General features: G+C 41.5%; 1 protein-coding gene across 1 annotated transcript in view; it reads left to right on the top strand.

Annotated features, from left to right (window-relative positions):
* The window catches only part of IKZF2 (IKAROS family zinc finger 2), a 107,938-nt gene extending 95,195 nt beyond the window's left edge, over positions 1-12,743 (top strand). The window contains exons 7-8 of the mRNA XM_085299323.1: positions 4,517-4,660; positions 10,723-12,743. Coding sequence (XP_085155449.1) covers positions 4,517-4,660; positions 10,723-11,447 — 869 coding nt within the window. The 3' untranslated portion in view covers positions 11,448-12,743. The remainder of the gene's footprint in view (positions 1-4,516; positions 4,661-10,722) is intronic.
* Positions 12,744-18,796: the final 6,053 nt, after the last annotated feature.

The raw sequence follows: 18,796 nt of genomic DNA on the forward strand, positions 1-18,796 counted from the left end.
CTTTTGAAAGGATAGCGTTGAGGATGAGCAAGGGTATTGTTAGGAGATTTTGGCTGTTGGTTTCTTTCATATTGCATTGGAGTTGAGCTCTCCTGAGTCTCTTTTCCAGGGATTTTACAGTATTTTATTTTTGCTGAGTGTTTCGATGAGTGGCCAGGTGGGAGGATTAGGTTGTCCAGGCGCCTGCTCCATTTCCTAAAACGGGTAGCTTACAGTGCTGCAACGAGTGCATTCAACAGAGCGCTCCAGTTTGGTGCCTGTTGACAATTTTGAYGCCATTATGCCCAGGACTGCTCTTGACAGTCTTCCTAGGGTGGAGGGGAAGACACTTGAGTATGAAAATTCTTTGGAGCAGACCCAAAATGAACCAAATTTAAATTTTATAGAATGGGTCAAAGTGGGAATTTTCTAGTATCCGCCAGTACTGTGTKTTAAAGACCTGAGTGGCTGTGTTGGGTCTCCACCATTATTGCCAATGTTTTCCTATTTGTTCAAATACATTTAGAAAAGGTGACTAGTTCCAGTCAATGCRGGGCAGCCTCAAGAGAGTTTGGATTTTTTTTTTTCAAACATTGTGCTCAACCTGATCGTTTTATAGGCACATTGTAACCATTTACTGGGGAGTTTTCACCGAAGGCTGAAGAAACCCTGAATTTCAAGCATCTTTGCCTTGCCGATGGCTAGGTCACCTGATGAAAGCCACAGAGGGAAGCGAGAAGAGGGGGGAGAGGGTTGGTTTTGGTGTGTAGGTGGGCATGTAGAGCTTTCTGGCTGCTGGCCCCTCGGCCGCCCTCTGCCAGGTGCCGGCGGCGGTGCTGAGCTGCCCCTCCTTGTGGCTGGCTCCCTTGCAGGCAGCTTGCTGCAAGAGAGCTCAGCTTTTATTGCTATCAATTCTCAACTGAGCAATTCTGGCCCTGGAGGTAGAAAGTAGTCAGCAACGTTTCAGCTAGCAGCATTTTGGGGGTGACACAAGTGACAGTTGCTGAATGCCAAGAACATGATCATCATAGAAAAGCATGGGGAGAAATACTAAACGCTAGCTCTGGTTTACACCAGCTTACACATTCTTCCCCATCTCCAAAAAGCAGTAACTCCAGGAGGAATTCCCAAAATGGAGTGGAGAAGAATACTCTTTCTGGAGAAGAAGAAAGGAGCTTAGCTGTAGGCTGCGTGAGCCTCAAAGGCCGGCTCCACATCATACAGCCGATGGGCTTGTGTCCTTCTCTCTTGCGTATGCTTAAAGCATAGTTAAAATGCAGGTCCCACAGGAGACTGCACATCAGGGTCCATGGGAATATTTCCTGTCATTTCTTCTCACACACACACACACACACACACACACACACTTTAAAACAGCAATATTTTGAGTTCAGGAAAGCAAACTGAGGCTGATGGGGTAATACTAATTTATACCAGCTGAGACTTAGTGCAGTATCTGTTGTCTGCACATAGAAATATTTATCAGCAAAATGCATGCTGGCTGTTCTTTTTCTTTCTTTTTTTTTTCTTTTTTTTTTCTTTTTTTTTCGGACTTTCTTCCCCTGTTCTGCTCTCAGAGGAATAGCATCATTTTTTTAACAGTATGTGTGATTTCTTACAAATGAAAAAACAAAAACTAAAAGCAGTTCTGAGGTGAACTCTGTGATTCAAAACCCAGCGTCTTCAGAAAAAGACTTTGTTTTGAAGACCATCCAGGTTTGTGGACCAGGAGTTTGGACTCTGCAAGAGTGCTTGGTGTTAATTGCAACTGAGGATCTTTAGCAGTGTCAGMGATGGTGGATGTTTGCATGGGCACCAGTCCCCCAGTGCACCCTACTACTTGATTAAGATCATTGCTGAGCAGAACCGTACTCAAGCATGGGCTTTTCATGCGCTAGGCACTTGATTCCTAGAGTAATAAAACCTTCCTGAACTGAGACAGTAGGTTCACAACGTAAAATAGTTAATGCTAGTTGTAACATGTCGGCTGTTCTTCGGCAGCTCCTGCTACCCGAGGTAATGAAGTACATACAAGGAAAAGGGAATTGTATTTACCGCAGAGCAAATGTGTGCACATGAGCCTCGACCACAAAGCAGCTGATTTGTGGTAACTTGTTTGTTGTGTCTGATCAGTTTGTTTTGGTTTTCCCCTTTTTTTATTTTGTTTTTCCTCAAAAATGATGCAGTCTGGCTGGTTGACCTTTATTTGTATATTTTTAAATTAGAAGCAAAACAAAAATTTTAGATGAAAAATTAATAATTTGAACTTGACAAWGTGAGCCTTAGCTTAGCTCTTTTAGTCTCCGAATTGTGGCGTCTAACCTGTTTGGTCTCAAACTGCACATGTTTTAAATCGTTTCACAAACTAGGCTATTTTCAACTCTCCTTGTCCCTAGAAATCTGCATAACAAAATATATTCTGGTAACTTATTCCCATACTAACACAAATAGTGGAGTGATTCAATGATTCTCTTGCTAAGGAGCAATGCCCTGGATTATGGAGTTGAGTTCCAAGGTGTAAGAAAGAGCTTGCGGCATTAAAAAATGCAAAAGAAAATGCTTTTATTAGTGATAATTTTACTTTTAAAAGGAGTCCGAGCAGAATCTTTGCCTGACTTATGGAAGAGCAGATGTCTTTTTTAGCACTATTTATTTTTCATGGAACAAAGGTTTCAGATTCCGTCGAGGAAATTTTGCACGCATATGTCCAACACCCAAATTAATTAATTATTATTTAATCTTTGTAAGACATACAAATGTTGTATAATTTGGGCCTAATTAGGTGGCTGTGAAAGTGACTGAGAGGATTTCATCTGATTTTTGTGAGCAGTAGCCCTAGAAGAGCAGTGTGCATTTAGCACCTCTTTGCAGGAGGCATTTAGAGCCCTCTGCACCTCACGTAGATGCTCCCGTAGAAAGCTGGCCCCTTGCAGTGAGGAGAGATACTGCCACTGAGCAGCAGTCCAGGGTTTCACCCAGACTATGCACAGATGTGCACACATCTGCCCAATTTTTGTTAAGCCAAAAGGACAGTTAGGCAAAAGTTCGCAACGAAAATCAGTGGCCGTAATCTTTCCCTGCTTACAAAATCTTCTTGATAAGAACTTGAGTGGGACTAATGCAGATATCTTTGGAGCAACCAAAGTTTTAAGTAACCTTAAAAACTTGGCCATATCTATTTATAGTATTCCAGACCTCCCAGTCTGCACGGGACATTAATTAGGTTACTGGAACACTGCATCCCATTTTGTTGCAATATTAGGTTCATTTCATGTTTTTGCTTTTTCTTCCTCTCTATTTTCRTTGATGCCAGCAGGACTGCTTTGCAAATGAGAAACTATTGTGTTTCTCAGGGGGAGCATCCTTTACAAATAAAGAAGCAGCAGAGTAAATCATTTTAAAGCATATGGTAGATTCTAAGCCTCAAAGTACTCAGCTTCTCTAGCARCACAGGCACAAATGGAATCAAATGAATAATTTGTCATGTTTTCATATTATGAATGTCTGAATTGAGAAGTTCACCTGAGCACATACTCTTTTTTTGTAAGTGCCTAGTATCTGTTCTTCCTTACTAGAAAGAGTGCAAAGACAAGGCTTTTATCACCTCATTTTTCATATATTATGTGCTATCAAAGAGCTGCATGTTTAAGAACCGGGGAGTGATTATTCCGTATTGGGACCTTGAAGGTAGTGAGGTTACATAGGAGGAACATGGACTGCTAGTGAGATCAGGGGATGACTAGCAGGTGTGGGTTTCAGTCCTCTCCTACCCCTGTTATACTAACTCTGAGTTCACTGGAAGATTTACGTAATAAGCAGAATGTGCTGGGACTCCTGCAGCTTACGAATTGTAGCAACTTTTTGCCAGATCATCCTAGTTTCTATTTCTCTGCCACCCGTTCTTCCTACCAAGTCATATTTAACATCTCTAGCATCCCRTTGGTGCCCACTCAGGGCACTGATCCCACTCAGGTTTCTCTTGCTACTTGCTAAAGATGAATGAGGAACAATTAGGCCATGTATTAAATTTGTTGTTACAAGGCAGTTGGAAGAGCTGCATAGATCCCATTTGAAATGTATTGGGAAAGTTTCAGATGCTTGGTTTGATCCTCAGCATGGTACCACTGACTCTTAAATGTGAAGTTACGTGAATACATGAAGAATGATAACGATGAGTTTATGCTGACCATAGGTGATTGTATTGAGGAGAACAGGAGAAAATGTGCTCTACAGAGTKATTTTTCAAAAGTGCCATGTACCCACCTCTCTTTCCCTCCGACTGGGGATTATGTGTATTCAGAAAAAAACACAAATCCTTTAATAGATGCTTAAAGTTTGGTTTCGGCAAACTGAAATGSCCCCCAAGTGATGTGTTGTGAAGATGTGGCTCTAGTTGCTCAAAGGTGAATGTTACCAATTGTGTTCATGCACCTTGCTTTATTTACATTGCACTTGTTATGGTGGTCAGCAGGCCTCAAATGATTTGCATCATCTGTGTAGACCAGGCTTGTTGATGCAGTATTTTGGTTTTATGTAGTACCTCCTATGGAAGATTGTAAGGAACAAGAGCCTGTGATGGACAACAATATTCCTCTGGTGCCTTTTGAGAGACCTGCTGTTATAGAGAAGCTGACAAGCAACATGGGAAAGCGTAAAAGCTCCACGCCACAGAAGTTTGTGGGTAAGCCTGAGATACACATTTTATTTGTAGTGGTATTAAGTATAGGTTTGGGAATAATAACAAAAGAGCAAGGGGAAAGGTGGCATTCTGAGAGCTTGGTGTGATGGAGAGGGAAAGTAACTGAGATGGTTAAATCACAACAAAAAAAATACTGCAAATGGTTATAGCTTTGCCAACCATATACATTCAATAGTTAGGACCCTCTAATCATGAAAATGGTTTTAAAAATCTTAAGCTGTGCCTTTTAGTTGTATTTTTTTAACTTTTTTCTGGCCTTAAAGAGTTAAACCTATCATCTTTCCTTCTCCTCACACAGCAAATAAAAGCTCTCATCCCAGCAGATAAAAAACAAGACTCATATAATTGTCTCTTTTAACGTGTGTGTGTGTGTGTGTGTGTGTATGTTTGTGTGTGTGTGTTTAAAGAAAACAGTAACAGGTATCTCAAGACTTGCAACTTCTATTAAAATTTTGAGAGCTGGCAACAACTGATCTGATAATACTGGCATGTGGAAATAAGATCATATAGCTCCTGTTGAAGGAGCACTTGCTCCAAGTGCAGTGTTCTGTACAAGATAAATTTCTAAATTCATAAATATTCCTGGACACTGGACCATTTTTGATTACCAGTTTCAGGATCTTGAGCCCTSAATTTGTTTTGCTTTGTGTCTAGGCATCTTAAAATTACTCAGCTTGCAACCAGAGACAGTATGGGGAATTTTACTTGTGCTGAACTGTAGTTTAAAGCTATTCTTCACACTGGTATAGAGGCCATGTGAAACTTAGGAGGGGAACTGAGGTAGAGAGTTTTTTGAGTGTGTGCTACTAGACTCTAAAGTCATGCAATGTCTGTTTTCCATGCTCACTGTCTGGGTGGACAGTGGTACAGATATTAAGGCTGTTATATCCTCATCCTGGCTACTCTGAGGACACTCATGGAGAGGTTAGAGGACTGGAAGCAATCAAGACAGTCATTTTGAAAAACATTTCCCCTCAGCTAAGTACAGATTCAGGTGAATTAGTTAAATCACCACTGAAAGAGGTTTTAAACTAACCCGCATGGTTTTGAATTGCACTGGACTAGCAACACGCTGCATCTCACCTGGGGGACACTGACACATGGACCTCACTGTTCCGAGTTTTCTGTTTCCAAATATCAGCGCTAGACATCTTTTATGTACTGGTCAACATTTTTATCTTTAATGTCTTTTCTTTCCTGCCTCTTGCTAAGCAAAAGTTCGGTCAGGAGCAATCCAACCCACACCAAGAAGACGAGAAAGCAGTAATATTTTCTGTATTTAGGCCTTCTGAAATAAAAACTTAGTTTTTATTCTGTTGTCTTTAAGAATTACCTGAAATGCATTACTATATAGCTGATGAGAACTAGAGAAGGAATGCTCTGGTTTCATTTACTGCTGTGACMAACAGTTAAACTAAAGCCATTGGAGAGAGTGGAAAAGGGAACTGAACTCTCTACTGACAAGCCAAATCTAACTGCATGGGATCATAAGCACGGCCCCCCCATGATAGACCTGTTATGTCTATCATGTTGCCAGACAGTGTTGTCTCAGCAACTGCTGTACTTCCTTGCAGGTTTTGATCAACAGCAAAAATAGTTAGCCATGCCGGCATTTAAACTGCTGTCTTTAGACCTCAAAACCATGACAGCCTTGAAAGGAAGAAGAGCAGTCCATGGCTCATGCCTTTTTTTTTTTTCTTTCTTTTTCTTTTTTTCCCCTTTTTTCTTGTTTTTTTTTTCCTTAAGCTGTCCACAGATCCTGATGTGCATAATTTTTTTTCTGCAATACCTCCTAAAGGTTATCTTTGCAGGGGCTAGAGACTATCTGTGAGGGCTTGAGACCTCTCTCCTTTCTCTCTTAAGTTCCGGAACACCTAAGCCTGCTCTCATAAATAATATTGCTTATCCATTGTAAGCATGCCTCTAAACTGAGGCAGATGGATTTCTAGATGGGTTAAATTGATTTAATTTTTGRAACTGCAGATGATGGGTTTTCTTTTACCCCAGGAAGGTTATTTTACTTGTCCACTCACATGTGATTGACTGTATGTTGTTACTGTCTTTAAAGGTGAACTTACTGATCTGAAATCCTTGCATGAAATATGCTGTAGGAGATTATTACTCTCTTCAATAGGGTATACTTCACTGTAAGATGAAGCTGCTTCTTCTGTAGAAACGACACATCATTTTTACTATTCCTTTTTTCTGAGGTTAGGAGTTTAGGTTTTCATGTGACRTGCAGCTTCTTATCCAGATCCACTTGAAGGGGAGAAAAGGAGTGTCTTTCTTACTTAYCCTATCTTATATTTCTGCCTCTTCTACTCTTTCCTGGCATCACAGTGTATGAGTTGAAAGACAGCAGTCTCTCTCCTTTACGGCCTTTCTTTTTTCACCATGACCTCACTTTTCTTCCCGTTTTCTCCCTGATGAAATAGTGTTCAACTTGATCAGGAAGAACTTGTAATGGTTCTCTTACATGCAGGAAAATTTCTTGTGCATACTACAGGCATGGCACCTATCCAGAACAACTTAATGGTATTTATGAGAAGGTCATGTAAGCATAAGCTCAACTCTTTGTATACTATGTCTATCAATGCTKTACTGCTCTTTCTGATCAGCAGTCTCCAAGGGACCTTTGTTATAGACCACAGTCTTTACTCTGGCTGAAATTTCAGAAAGAACGGAAGTAGCATACAGAAGATAGAGTAAATTTCTGAGTGAGAGAGAGCTTGATTATATCTGTTGTTGAGGTACTAGTTTTATCGAGCCTGTAGAAATACTGGAGGCAGAAGATGTAACTTATGATACACAGGAATGAACACTTCTTTTTGCCTCCCTTTCAATAAAGAAAGAAGCAGAYATTAGAGAAGCAACCAGCTTCAAGCTGATCACATGATGTAGATCCACATATTTTCAGTTTGAATGTGGTACTTGGTGTCACAGAGTGTCACTGAGGTTAAGAACTTGGCAGGATTCAAAGGAAGATGTTTATGTGGCTTACGATAAGACTGTGGTTGTTATAGTAAGAATTAAAAATATACAGGCATCTCAGAACAGATGAAAATCATCCTGCTACAAAGGTACAGTCAACTTCTAGTTAATGGGGGTCAAGAATAAAATTCATCTGGTGGTAAATTTTGTAACTGCTTTCTGTCAGGTTTCCTGCAGCTTTCTCTGAAGTGTATGGCATTCCAGTTGCTGTAGATACTTGACARGCTGGACTACAGGTATCACAGGAGAGCACTGCCTATGTTCTTTGATCCAGCTGCAAATACCTATTTATTTATTTATTTTATTTTCTAATGGAATGCCRTATGATAAGCTGGCTATGGTAGGGAGTGCTGCTTCTTCCACTTCGTTAATATATGGCAAGGATAAATGGAACTGAGAATAAACTTGAGTAGATGAGTGTGAAATAGTTGCTTATAATTACACATTTGGCTAAGGAGTAGTCACTTAAAATTGAAAAACATGTCAAACCAGGCTGGATTAGTTTGTTAATGCTTCTTCTGAGCTCTGTGATTTATACACCCCTGTACGCCATGTTATCATTTATTTTACTTTTGTATGTCACTCTCCATTTTTAAGGCTCCAGAGTCTTTGAAACTGGTTCATAATTAAAGGAATGAATAATTCARGTCACTGGCAATTTACTGTTTGCTGTACTCTACTGTCTGGTGGAGTCACTGAATGTGGAAGATGAAAGGAATCAAAATAAGGCCTGCATTGTTCATCCACATTTCCCATACAGTATTACTGATTGACCTGTCACCCTAGCCTGCAAGGGACTGACGGCACATCTGGAGACTCAGTCAGGCTGCCTTTCATCAGATCCAGCTCCTTATTCAAACACAAGAACATGCCTGGCCAGAGCAGGTGACATGGGCACTTTTGTTTCTTTTTCCTGCTGTGCCAAAGACACCAGTTCCTCCTGGAGCTCTCCTCCGGTCCCACTCTGGCCTCACTTGCCAAGTTGCTGCTTGGTTTCAGGTGAGGATGGATCCATCAGCCCTTTTGGAGTCCCATCCTGGTGGGAGCCATCGCAAGCGGCAAGATTGCCTGCCCAAAACTGGCCTGGCAGGAGCACTGGAAAGAGAATGTCCGATGGCGAGAACCACCCTGAAGGTGTGTTAGATTAGAAAGGCCGTCACTGGAGCTTTGTCAGTCTTCTGTCCCTATTTTTTTCCAAATATGTAGGAAAGGAACAGTTTCTTCTCCATGTTTGGTGTTCTTTTGGTGAGCTGTACAYGTAACACAGCCAGCTGTAGGGAAATGTAGTGAGGTACATAAACATGATGTTTAATCAGAAGCACGTGAGCAGTACTGCTGAAGTGAGTAGGAATATTCACGTGCTTCACTTTAGACTTGTATTTAATTACCTTGCTAATCAAGGCTAAGTTCCTAAGCCAGAGTGATGCATGATCTCCAAGGATAACCTGATTGTTCCATGTGCAATGTAAAATTATTTCTCTCTTTATGCATCACGTTATGATAAGGCACAGTAAGTGGAATGAGTTATTTTAGTCAAAAATAAAATGTTGAATGATAGCTATGTTGAAATGTACTAATGCTATTTGGAAGAGATTTGGGGTTACAGTTCTGTTTCTTATGTTGGTTTATATGCATTTTGTTCCAAGCAATTTTGGCAAAAGGTAATAGAAGATTTTTAAGTTACTGGATAGCCAAACCAGTTTTATGTAGTGACTTCCTGAATTGATTAAATTACAATACTGAGGAAAAGTTTTACATAGTGAGGCAGTGAAAAGTAACAAAGACAATGAGACCCAACCAAGGTTATTTATCAGATTTTGTAAAGTCGGCTTCAAAAAAACTACAGTTAACGGATATTGATGTGAACATGTATTTCTTTTATTTTACCCATATAGTTATATATGCATAAGCTTTTCTACTTAAAAAGAAGAGCTGTTGTATGAACTTTCCTTGTACTGACACCCTAAAGCCACCACTGGAAAAGCAGTGCTGCTAAGCTGAGCCGTGGTGTAAGTAGCTGTAACTTTGTTAACTTCAGAGGAGATGTGCGATACTCAACGTGCCCAGTGACTAGCATGATTTACCAGTGTGTGGTTCTGCTTTTGCATATCTCTAATACCATTGATTTTTAAAGCTTACAGAGGTGTGAATTTGGATTCACATAGTGATGAATTCAGGGATCAGCTGGCTGATTCCTCATCGTTATTTATTTACTTAGCCTAAGTCAATGGAAGTTGCTTTGCCTTGCACCAAATTAAACTAAGCTATACATGTGGCTTCTCTATTCTGTTTTCATGCCTGAAGAGACATTGGAAGTTTTAGGAGGTGTTTTTGGTTTTGGGGGTTGTTTGTTTATTTTTTACTCCAAGTAGTTGGGGTAAGGGTTTTTTTGAGGGGTGAAATACAAAAATTCAATCTGAGCCTAGATGCAAGCTATCGAGATTTGCCTTACAGTGCTGATGTTGCTTGCTTCAGTCTGTGGACACATATGTGGACACTTTGTTTCTTGTCCTGGTGGAAGGATCTATACCTCATGGCACTGAAGATGTGCTAGGTCCTCATCTTATGAGCCCTGTATAGCCTTTGCTCAGATATCTCGGTACAAGAGCCCTGTTGTAAGGTATGAGCCACCTTGGGGAGCACTTGCAGTGCCACCTCCTTTGGTTTCGGAAGAGTATGTCCAATGGTGCAAACTGGCCGAGCTTCATTAACCTCAGTGGTACAGTCCCATTTTCTATCKGCTGACATGTATGTCCTCATTTGAGGCATGGGCAGTACTGAAGCACTGGAAGGTTTAGAGTTGGTCKGTAGTTCAGTGCACTGCATGCTTTACCTGGAGTAAGAAGAGCTGTTAGTGACATTGCCATTTTGCCCGTTTCGGGACAGGAAGCTCATAGGAGGTCACCGAACAGATAGAAGGAGGGTAACTTTGGACTCTGAAATGAATTTCACCCCAAGTCGGGGGGTTTCTCCCTACCCCACCCCACCTCTTTACAGTGAAACCTTGAAGTGATAATATTGATTTTTCTCATTCATTTGCTCTTGTCCCTTAGGTGAAAAGCTCATGAGATTTGGCTATCCAGACATTCACTTTGATATGAACTTAACCTATGAGAAGGAGGCTGAGCTGATGCAGTCTCACATGATGGACCAAGCCATCAACAATGCAATCACCTACCTTGGAGCTGAGGCACTTCACCCCCTGATGCAGCACACACCAAGCACAATTGCAGAGGTGGCCCCGGTCATCAGCTCAGCTTACGCTCAGGTCTATCATCCTAACAGGATAGAAAGGCCCATTAGCAGGGAAACAGCTGACAGTCACGAGAACAACATGGATGGCCCCATCTCCCTCATCAGACCAAAGAGTCGAACCCAGGATAGAGAGGGCTCCCCCAGCAATAGCTGCCTGGATTCTACTGACTCAGAGAGCAGCCACGAAGACCGCCAGTCCTACCAAGGAAACTCTGCCTTAAATCCCAAGAGAAAGCCAAGCCCGGCTTATATGAAGGAGGACGCCAAGGCTTTGGATGCCACAAAAGCTTCTAAGGGCTCTTTAAAGGATATCTACAAGGTCATCAATGGAGAAGGGGAGCAGATTAGGGCTTTCAAGTGTGAGCACTGTCGCGTTCTTTTCCTAGACCATGTCATGTACACCATCCATATGGGCTGCCATGGCTACCGGGACCCGCTAGAGTGCAACATCTGTGGCTACCGAAGCCAGGACCGCTATGAGTTCTCATCGCACATTGTCCGAGGGGAGCACACATTCCATTAGGCCTTCTCATCCAAAGGGGACTCGTATGAAGTAGAAAAAACTGCACATGAAGAAATACTGCACTTACAATCCCACTTTTCCTCAGACATTGATACACCTATTTTGTTGTTGCTGTTGTTGTTGTTGTTGCTGTTGTTTAATTATTATTATTAACCTTATTTTTGTGGACCCAACCTCAGTTGCTCTGCCCAGCTTAAGAATGGAAAGAAGGAAGGGAAGGGATAAAAGAGGGGTTTTCTGTTGTTGTCACTTTTTGTTGAGTGACTTGGCTTGCTTTTTGTGGGAACTGAAAGGCAGTCCATTTCTGTCATAATTAGCTGTGTATCATGTCCTATTTTGGGATATTGCTCAACTCTGCTAGGTGCTTTAAAGTCATAATGAGATGCCACTCCTTTATAATTTCAGACAAACAGGTAGAAACATTTCAGAGGAGAGCCTTTTTCAAATGTGTGGATACAGAGTGGGGTTTTGGTGGCTGGAGAAAAGGGGGGGGACTTTATTCTACAGAATGAACAATTGTTTTCAAAGCAAACCTGTTTTACAGTAGGGATTTAGGAGCACGAATCAAAGTCAATATTCYTTTCAAAATGACTTTCTAGGGTGAGCTGTTTTTCTGGGTTCAGTGTGTATTGCCCCTTGAGAATGTACAGAAATTTATGTCTAACACTGTACCACATAACAGCARTTTAGTTTCATAAGTCTGAGGGCCTTTGTGATAAGTTTGAGGCTCTGTATTTTTATTTTCCTTAACTTATGAAGCACCTTTTTTAGAATTGTTGATTTGCTGTTACTCCATGCCTGTGTGTTGACTCACTGGCTTCTTAGAAACCCTTGGGAGCCTTACTTATTTAGTTGCACCCTATGTTTTAAGAAATAGCATYTACAAATAACGTTTTAACCTTACTCCTAGGACAGTAAGTGGCCTAGGAGTGGGTGAGAGAGTCTGTAGTTTACTCAAGAGGTTCTGCTGCTCTTCTAAAATAATTTGTTTTAAAATTGCGGATTTTAAAATGACAGAAGTACTAGTAGCAAAGTGTTCTTTAAATATAATTATAYATCTATATGTACCTATATAAATACTTTCTCGTTCTATTATCACAGTGTTAACCTCTTGGCAGCAGCCTAAACTAAGACTTGCAGCTGGGAAAACACTAGGAGCCAGATCGTCGGCCAGCGTTAATCCTCTTAGCTACACTGAGTTTAACGGAACTACTCCCACTACTTCAGCTACATCAGGATCCGAGCCTTGGTCATATTTTTCTCACATTAACGTTTTGTTTGCTAATTTGCTGATCCAGTGACTTCCTTTTGTTTTTAAATCATCAATTCTGCTTTAATTTAGGGGTGGAAGTATGGATTTTGCTGGATATGCTTTGCTCTCAGAGAGCATGCAAGCCCTTCAAACAACCAGATTGCATACAATCTCCCCAACTTCTTTAGAAAGTGATGTATGAGATACAGATGCTGTGCTATAATTTGAATTTATAGATATCATTTTCATTCATAATTTATTAATTTCACTGTAGGGAATACAAACAAAAAAATTYCAGAGCAATTTCTTGAACTACAGACTGGACAAGAAAAAAAAATGTTTTACTTCCTTTCTTTCTCTCCCAATAAATAAAAAAAATCCAGCAACCAGCCACCAAGTTGCAGGTTGCATCACTAAAAACTGGGCTTAAACCTATGTGACAGATTGCCACAGAAAACCCAACTGTTTGTACCAATCACTATTGAATTGTTTTTGTTTGGCAACAAGAGCACAGCTTAAGAATGGAAAGATCTGCATGTGGGTTTAACCCTTTCCGTGCAAGCAGTCTCCCTCTGCTTGGTGAGACCTTTTCAAAAGATAAAGTTACAGAAGTGTAAAAAAGAGAGGAAGATCAAGCCATAATGATTTCCCATCTGCTCCCTTCAATCTGCGTACTCTGTACACATGCCAGTTTGCTGTTCGTTTTAAGGGTACTGCTTTTTGTTTTTTTTTTTYCCCTTCCTCYCTTCCTAGACCTGGAGCATTTGAAAGTAGGAGCTGAGTGGTATTGATTGAAATCTTTTTATGGTGACATTCTTGGCAGCTAGAACCTGTGTTTAGAAAGGATAGAGTAGATCATGGCCAGATTACCTGATGACTGCTTCCCAGCACTGAAATGCTATTAAGTAGGAGCTGGTAAAGTCTTGCAGTAGCCTATTAATTATAATACAATATGGAGAGAAATGTCATCTTATGTAATCTAAGAGCTATCAAGGCTGGGAATATATGGGCCTTGGAGAGACAGATTTAAAGACCTATTCCCAACATTGTTCTTAATGTCCTTGGGTTCCTCCCCCTCCTTTCTTCTTCATCTGAATATAGAGGACGCTCAGGCCAGTGAAGTGCTGCCATCCTCCAAATCATTCTGGTTTTCTTGTGCTTGGTGCAGTCAAAGGGGTTTGTTCAGAACAAAAAGGGGAGATGCTGGAGGGCATCACTTTTACTCTGTGTGTGCTGATTTGCTGCTCTATGAAGGCTGGCTTAGGAGATGGTTGGCCATGCTCTGCATCATCCTGTGTTTGGAAACCCAGACACTGGAGTTTCCAGTATGGCACTAGAAAAAGTGGTTATGAGTTCTRTTAGGGCAGCAAACATCTTTTTAAGAACAATGTGTGAAGGAAAAGATGTTGGGCCTGAATGGCACTGAGCTAGCGTGGAGCTCTAAAAAGACACCAGCTTGAGCCAGGCAGAAAGGTGGTCAACAATCCCATTCGATCTCTAAGGGACAAAAAACCATTCCCTGTGGCCAGGGGAAAGAATGAGGGCTATGATTCCTTGGAATAGCTAGCACCAGGCAGCAAGTGTTTAAAAAAAAGAAAAAGGAAAAAAAGCGTGTGTGGGAAAGCACAGGAATAGGGGAAAGGCAGAGAATTTTTTGTGTATCTGCAGATCAGTTGGCTACAATGATACCCAGAGTTTCATTCATTGATGCCTCCTACAATGTGTCTTCTCTGAATGGTTGAAAGATCAGACTTGGAGGTTCGGTGATTTTGTAGCTGGATTTAGCGAAGCCCAACCTTTTTGTTCCAAGGTCTGTATGTGATCAGTGCCATGTCCTGATATCACAGACAGAGAACTGGGGAGACAGTGGGCAGATTCCTGGTATCACACGGGCATGCCGTTAGTTATCATCTTCTAAAAACGGCGTTTCTTGGAGAGCAGGCAGCTGAGGGGCTGCAGTAATTTTTATCGTCCGTTCTGAACGCTCACTGAAGTTTTTCATCCTAGAACTAGAGAAGGGGGAAGATTAAATTCCGGTTCAAGTTCYGAACAAAGTTTTGGACTGACATTTATTTTAGTGTTTAATTCTTACTTGGTAGTGCTGTGGAGAAGGGAGGAGTTGAGTAAATCAGACAGGACCCAGCTCTTAAACGGGAGGCTTGGTTGATGCAGAAGAAATCATCGGAGAGGTTTTTTTMTATATCAGTTTGCCCCTATACAGAAGTGAGCAAAATTGGGGCCTCAAAGGTATTTTTTTTTCTTGCCTGCTCTCTGCAGATTTCTAAGAAAAGCTCTTGAGTTTTGTCAAATTCATTAGTCATTCAAATCGTACTAGGAATTTCAGCAGATAATCCTTGGCCTGCAGATCCATTTGTTCTAAGTATCTGGTGTTTGAAAGTGAACCTGACTGATTTTTATTGGACTCTCTCAAATTCTTGGAATCAGGTTTCCAGTTAAAAACATACATTTGCAAATTCAGAATTGGCTTCCTGTGAGCATTCCCCATTTTCATTAAAAAAGCCATTTCTGCAAACATCCCTGCCAGTAAACCCTTTCACTTCATTTTACATCAAAAAATGGCAAGATTCTGACTCAGTTTAAATTAGTAGAGGCCKATTAATTTAAACAGAAGTGTGATTGCTTATTCTGCTCTTGATATGATTCATATTCTTGGAGCAAAGGGCATTATCTATATATCTGCTGCTACGGCCAATGAATTTTACAGCCACCTCTCTTTGCAATCAGTTAGGAGTACACATCAGAATATATAGAATTTTTCAGTAAAGCCAGCTCTTTGCTCAGTAATTTATGGGATTGAAACAATTTTATTCTCCTTAAAAAGTGCTTCCGTCTGTGAAGTGGATATGAAAGGTGTCTAGGCATGAACCTCTRTTGGTCTGCATGAGAGAGAAAAATCTTAACTAAATTTGTAAATCAGCCTAATATTTTTAATGATAGAAGTTATTTACGGTCTGAGGGCACAGCTTGCAAAATAGCCATGTAGAAATAAAAGTATTTACTGAAGAGCAAAGAAATTTTTAATTTTAAGATTTTCCRTATTTCCTTCCATTGACCACGGGCTTTCCTAAATTTGGAGCATCAGGCAGGAGTCGGCCAGGAGTTGAACCAGATCCTTCACAACTGGCCTTTAATAGAATATTATTACTGTTGTCTAGGTCCTGAGCTGGCATTTTCATGTTTGAAAAAAAGCCTCGTGGAAAGAAGCTGCATTGAAAGAAGAGTAGACACTCCTTCCTCCGGAAAGGGACTTTGGAGCTCGATCTAGGGAAAGGTGCTTATTTCAGCCAAGGAGAGGAGTAGCGGTAATATGGTTCCTTCACTATTTAATATTTTTTTTGTTTCAGCTGTGTATTATAATAACGAGGGAGAAGGGAGGTTATACTGTTACCTGAGTAGTCTAAACTCAGAATGGAAGTTTAGGAAAAGTGAGATCAAATTGGCTTTGATGCAGTTTGCGTCTTAGCTTGGTTTACTATCATTCAAAGAACAAAAACAGATGCTAGTAATGACCTGCAGTCTAGAGCCGCTGGAGATTTTGAGAAAGTATATTTATATATATGGTATCATGTTGTTGGATATATATGCTTTATTGTATATGTGCCTTTTTGAAATGCATTTTGAAAGCTTGAGGTGTCATTCATGATATCTTACCGTACCCTTTCAGAATGCAAAACAGAAAAAAAACAACCCAAAGTAAAAATCCCTGCTTGTATGGCACAGTGAGGCAGCTCCCGCTTCCTTCCTGCACCCCCTTTGGCAGCTTAAACGGGAGAGGAGACTTAGTTACTCAGCTATGAGATTTCCTGGAGTAAGCTGGCTTTAAGAGTGGGAAGGGCTGAAAATTACCCTGGCAAAGCGCGCTCCGGCTCTCCAGCTGGAGCTGCTCTCAGAACTGGTCCCAGCCGACACAGAGTCATCCGTAGCCCCATCCGTACGCCTGTTGCTGAGGCTTGCAAAAGCCTCCAGCGGCACGGYACCCTCGAGAGCATCACGGCAGGGAATTCCTGTTTTCCTACCCTTGCAGCTTCAAGTAAAGCGCTCTTGAAAATGGACTTTGCTGTGCTTGTAACTTCCCATTTAGGAAGAGGAGCAGACTTTGTTGCCGTTCTGCAAAAGTTTACTTGGAGCTAGCAAAAGAGCAAAGCTCTTCAGGAGGTGGCTTGCAGGTTGGACCCAAACACTGCTGTTGTACTAGTCAACGAACTAGAAAGGAGAGAAACCCATGCGTAGAAGGTATTGGGGAACGCGTTACCATCTCAGGTCGGGAAGAGCTCCGYGTCGTGCGTGGGGGTTTTATCATCTGCTGGAAGGCTTTGGCGAAAAGCACAGTGCTGGTTTGGTACTTGCCGGCCGGGTCGGTCACCTAGGTTCGCAGCTAGTTCTTCGTCTACAGGTGCAGCAGCCAGGTCTCACGCGTGCCGGTGTAGGCGGCTCGGCCCGTGCTGCCGGGAACGCCGCGGCGCGTCTCCGCAGGGCTGGGTTCCCGAGCGGCCGACCCCCGAGGTAGAAAAGAGGCAGAATTTGCTTCCTAGCATTTATATTCCCTTTTATCCCATTAGAAATTGTCCTGAAGTATAGGCCCAGAAGAATATTAGCAGTTTCTGTTTAGACCTCGCCATACTCTCTCCTTCCAGGGAAACTTTTCCTTTACAGGACAGATCATGGCACCTAATTGATCCCCGGACAGAAATGACCATCTCTCTTTCAGCAAAGACTCGCTATTACGTTGCTGTAGTAAAACCTCRTGTTATTTCAGACGATTGCAAAAAACTGTGATGTATTTACTAGCAGTACGTGAAGTAATTTAAAGGTTTAACGATGATGAAGTGAATCGGATCATGTCTCGAGGCAAAGCGCGGCAACTTTTGGCTTTTAGGTCTCAGTCGTTAGGACCCGCTAGCGAGGTTCTGCGGTAAAAACCACGGCCGCCGCTTCCGTCGGCGTTTCAGCCTTAATCCCTTCGGCTCGGCGGCCCGCGCCACGCGGACGCCTCGCGCCGAGCTTCTCGCCGCGGCGGTCCCGACTCGGCCCTTGCTTGCGCGCCCGGCGGCGTTCGCGGCCGTTCCTTTCGGAGCGCGCCGTGCCAAGGGAAGGTCTTCTGGTGGTTTGCGTCGTGGTTCGGAAACTGCGATCAAGTGTTTGACCGCTTGTCGAGCGTTCGCAGAGCTCGAACGGGCTCGCTTCCCCCCTCGCGTAGCCTCCGATCCCTCCGGTCTTCGCGTCCTCTCTCTCCCCCATTTTTTCCTTCTCTCTTAGCTTTAAGTCTGGGCCTGCTCTTATCTCCCGTAGCTTTGGGCTGTCTAGGGTTTTTTTGTTGTTGTTGTTGTTGTTGTTCATTGGCTGTACAGTCTGTTTACATATTTTTGTACTCAAGTGTAGTTTTATATTAAAAACAGGGAAAAAAAGAAAAAAAAAAGATAGTTGATTTGAGAAAAAAAATATTAAGGTACGTAATCTTTGTAACACTTTAAAGATCTAGAGTACCTTCAGAGATGACTCCACAGCGATGTAATTATAATACTGTATATTTGCCTTCCTTTTTAGTTGGTTTTATTTTCTGGTTGTATTTTTTTTCCCTAAAATGTATATCTTTTTATGAAAAACTGGAAACTTTTAATGCAAATGTTTAGAAAGATTTAAAATTGTAAAGTAAAAAAGTCATATAATTTTTTTTCCTGTTGGAAGAAAATGCTTTAAAAGAAGTTTTACTACTGTTGTATTCCAGGGTGGGGGTTATCAACCCCAGATTTGCTTCTTAAGCTTCATTCTTGGATCTTGCTTTCTAAACATGCTCATTGCAGACATGGATGATTGTTTATATTAACCTCTTTTTTTTAAAAAAAATCACAAACTACCCACCTTTTTTGGTTATTTTTCTGTTCAAGTGCAATACTTTCCCTGTCGTCTTATTAATGTACAGTGGTTTCTTTCTTCTTTCCTCGGTCAACACAAATCAGTGAAACAAAACGCTCTATCTTAAATATGTTCAAAGATAAGATTCAAGTAACTGCGTAAATTAAGATTGTGACTGACAAAAAGTGAGAACGTGTAAGTTGAGGCTAAAGCCCATTCCTTG

Source organism: Rhea americana, unplaced genomic scaffold (genome assembly GCF_003343005.1).
Source record: "Rhea americana isolate MKP2758 unplaced genomic scaffold, rheAme1 scaffold_15, whole genome shotgun sequence".
NCBI lineage: Eukaryota > Metazoa > Chordata > Aves > Rheiformes > Rheidae > Rhea > Rhea americana.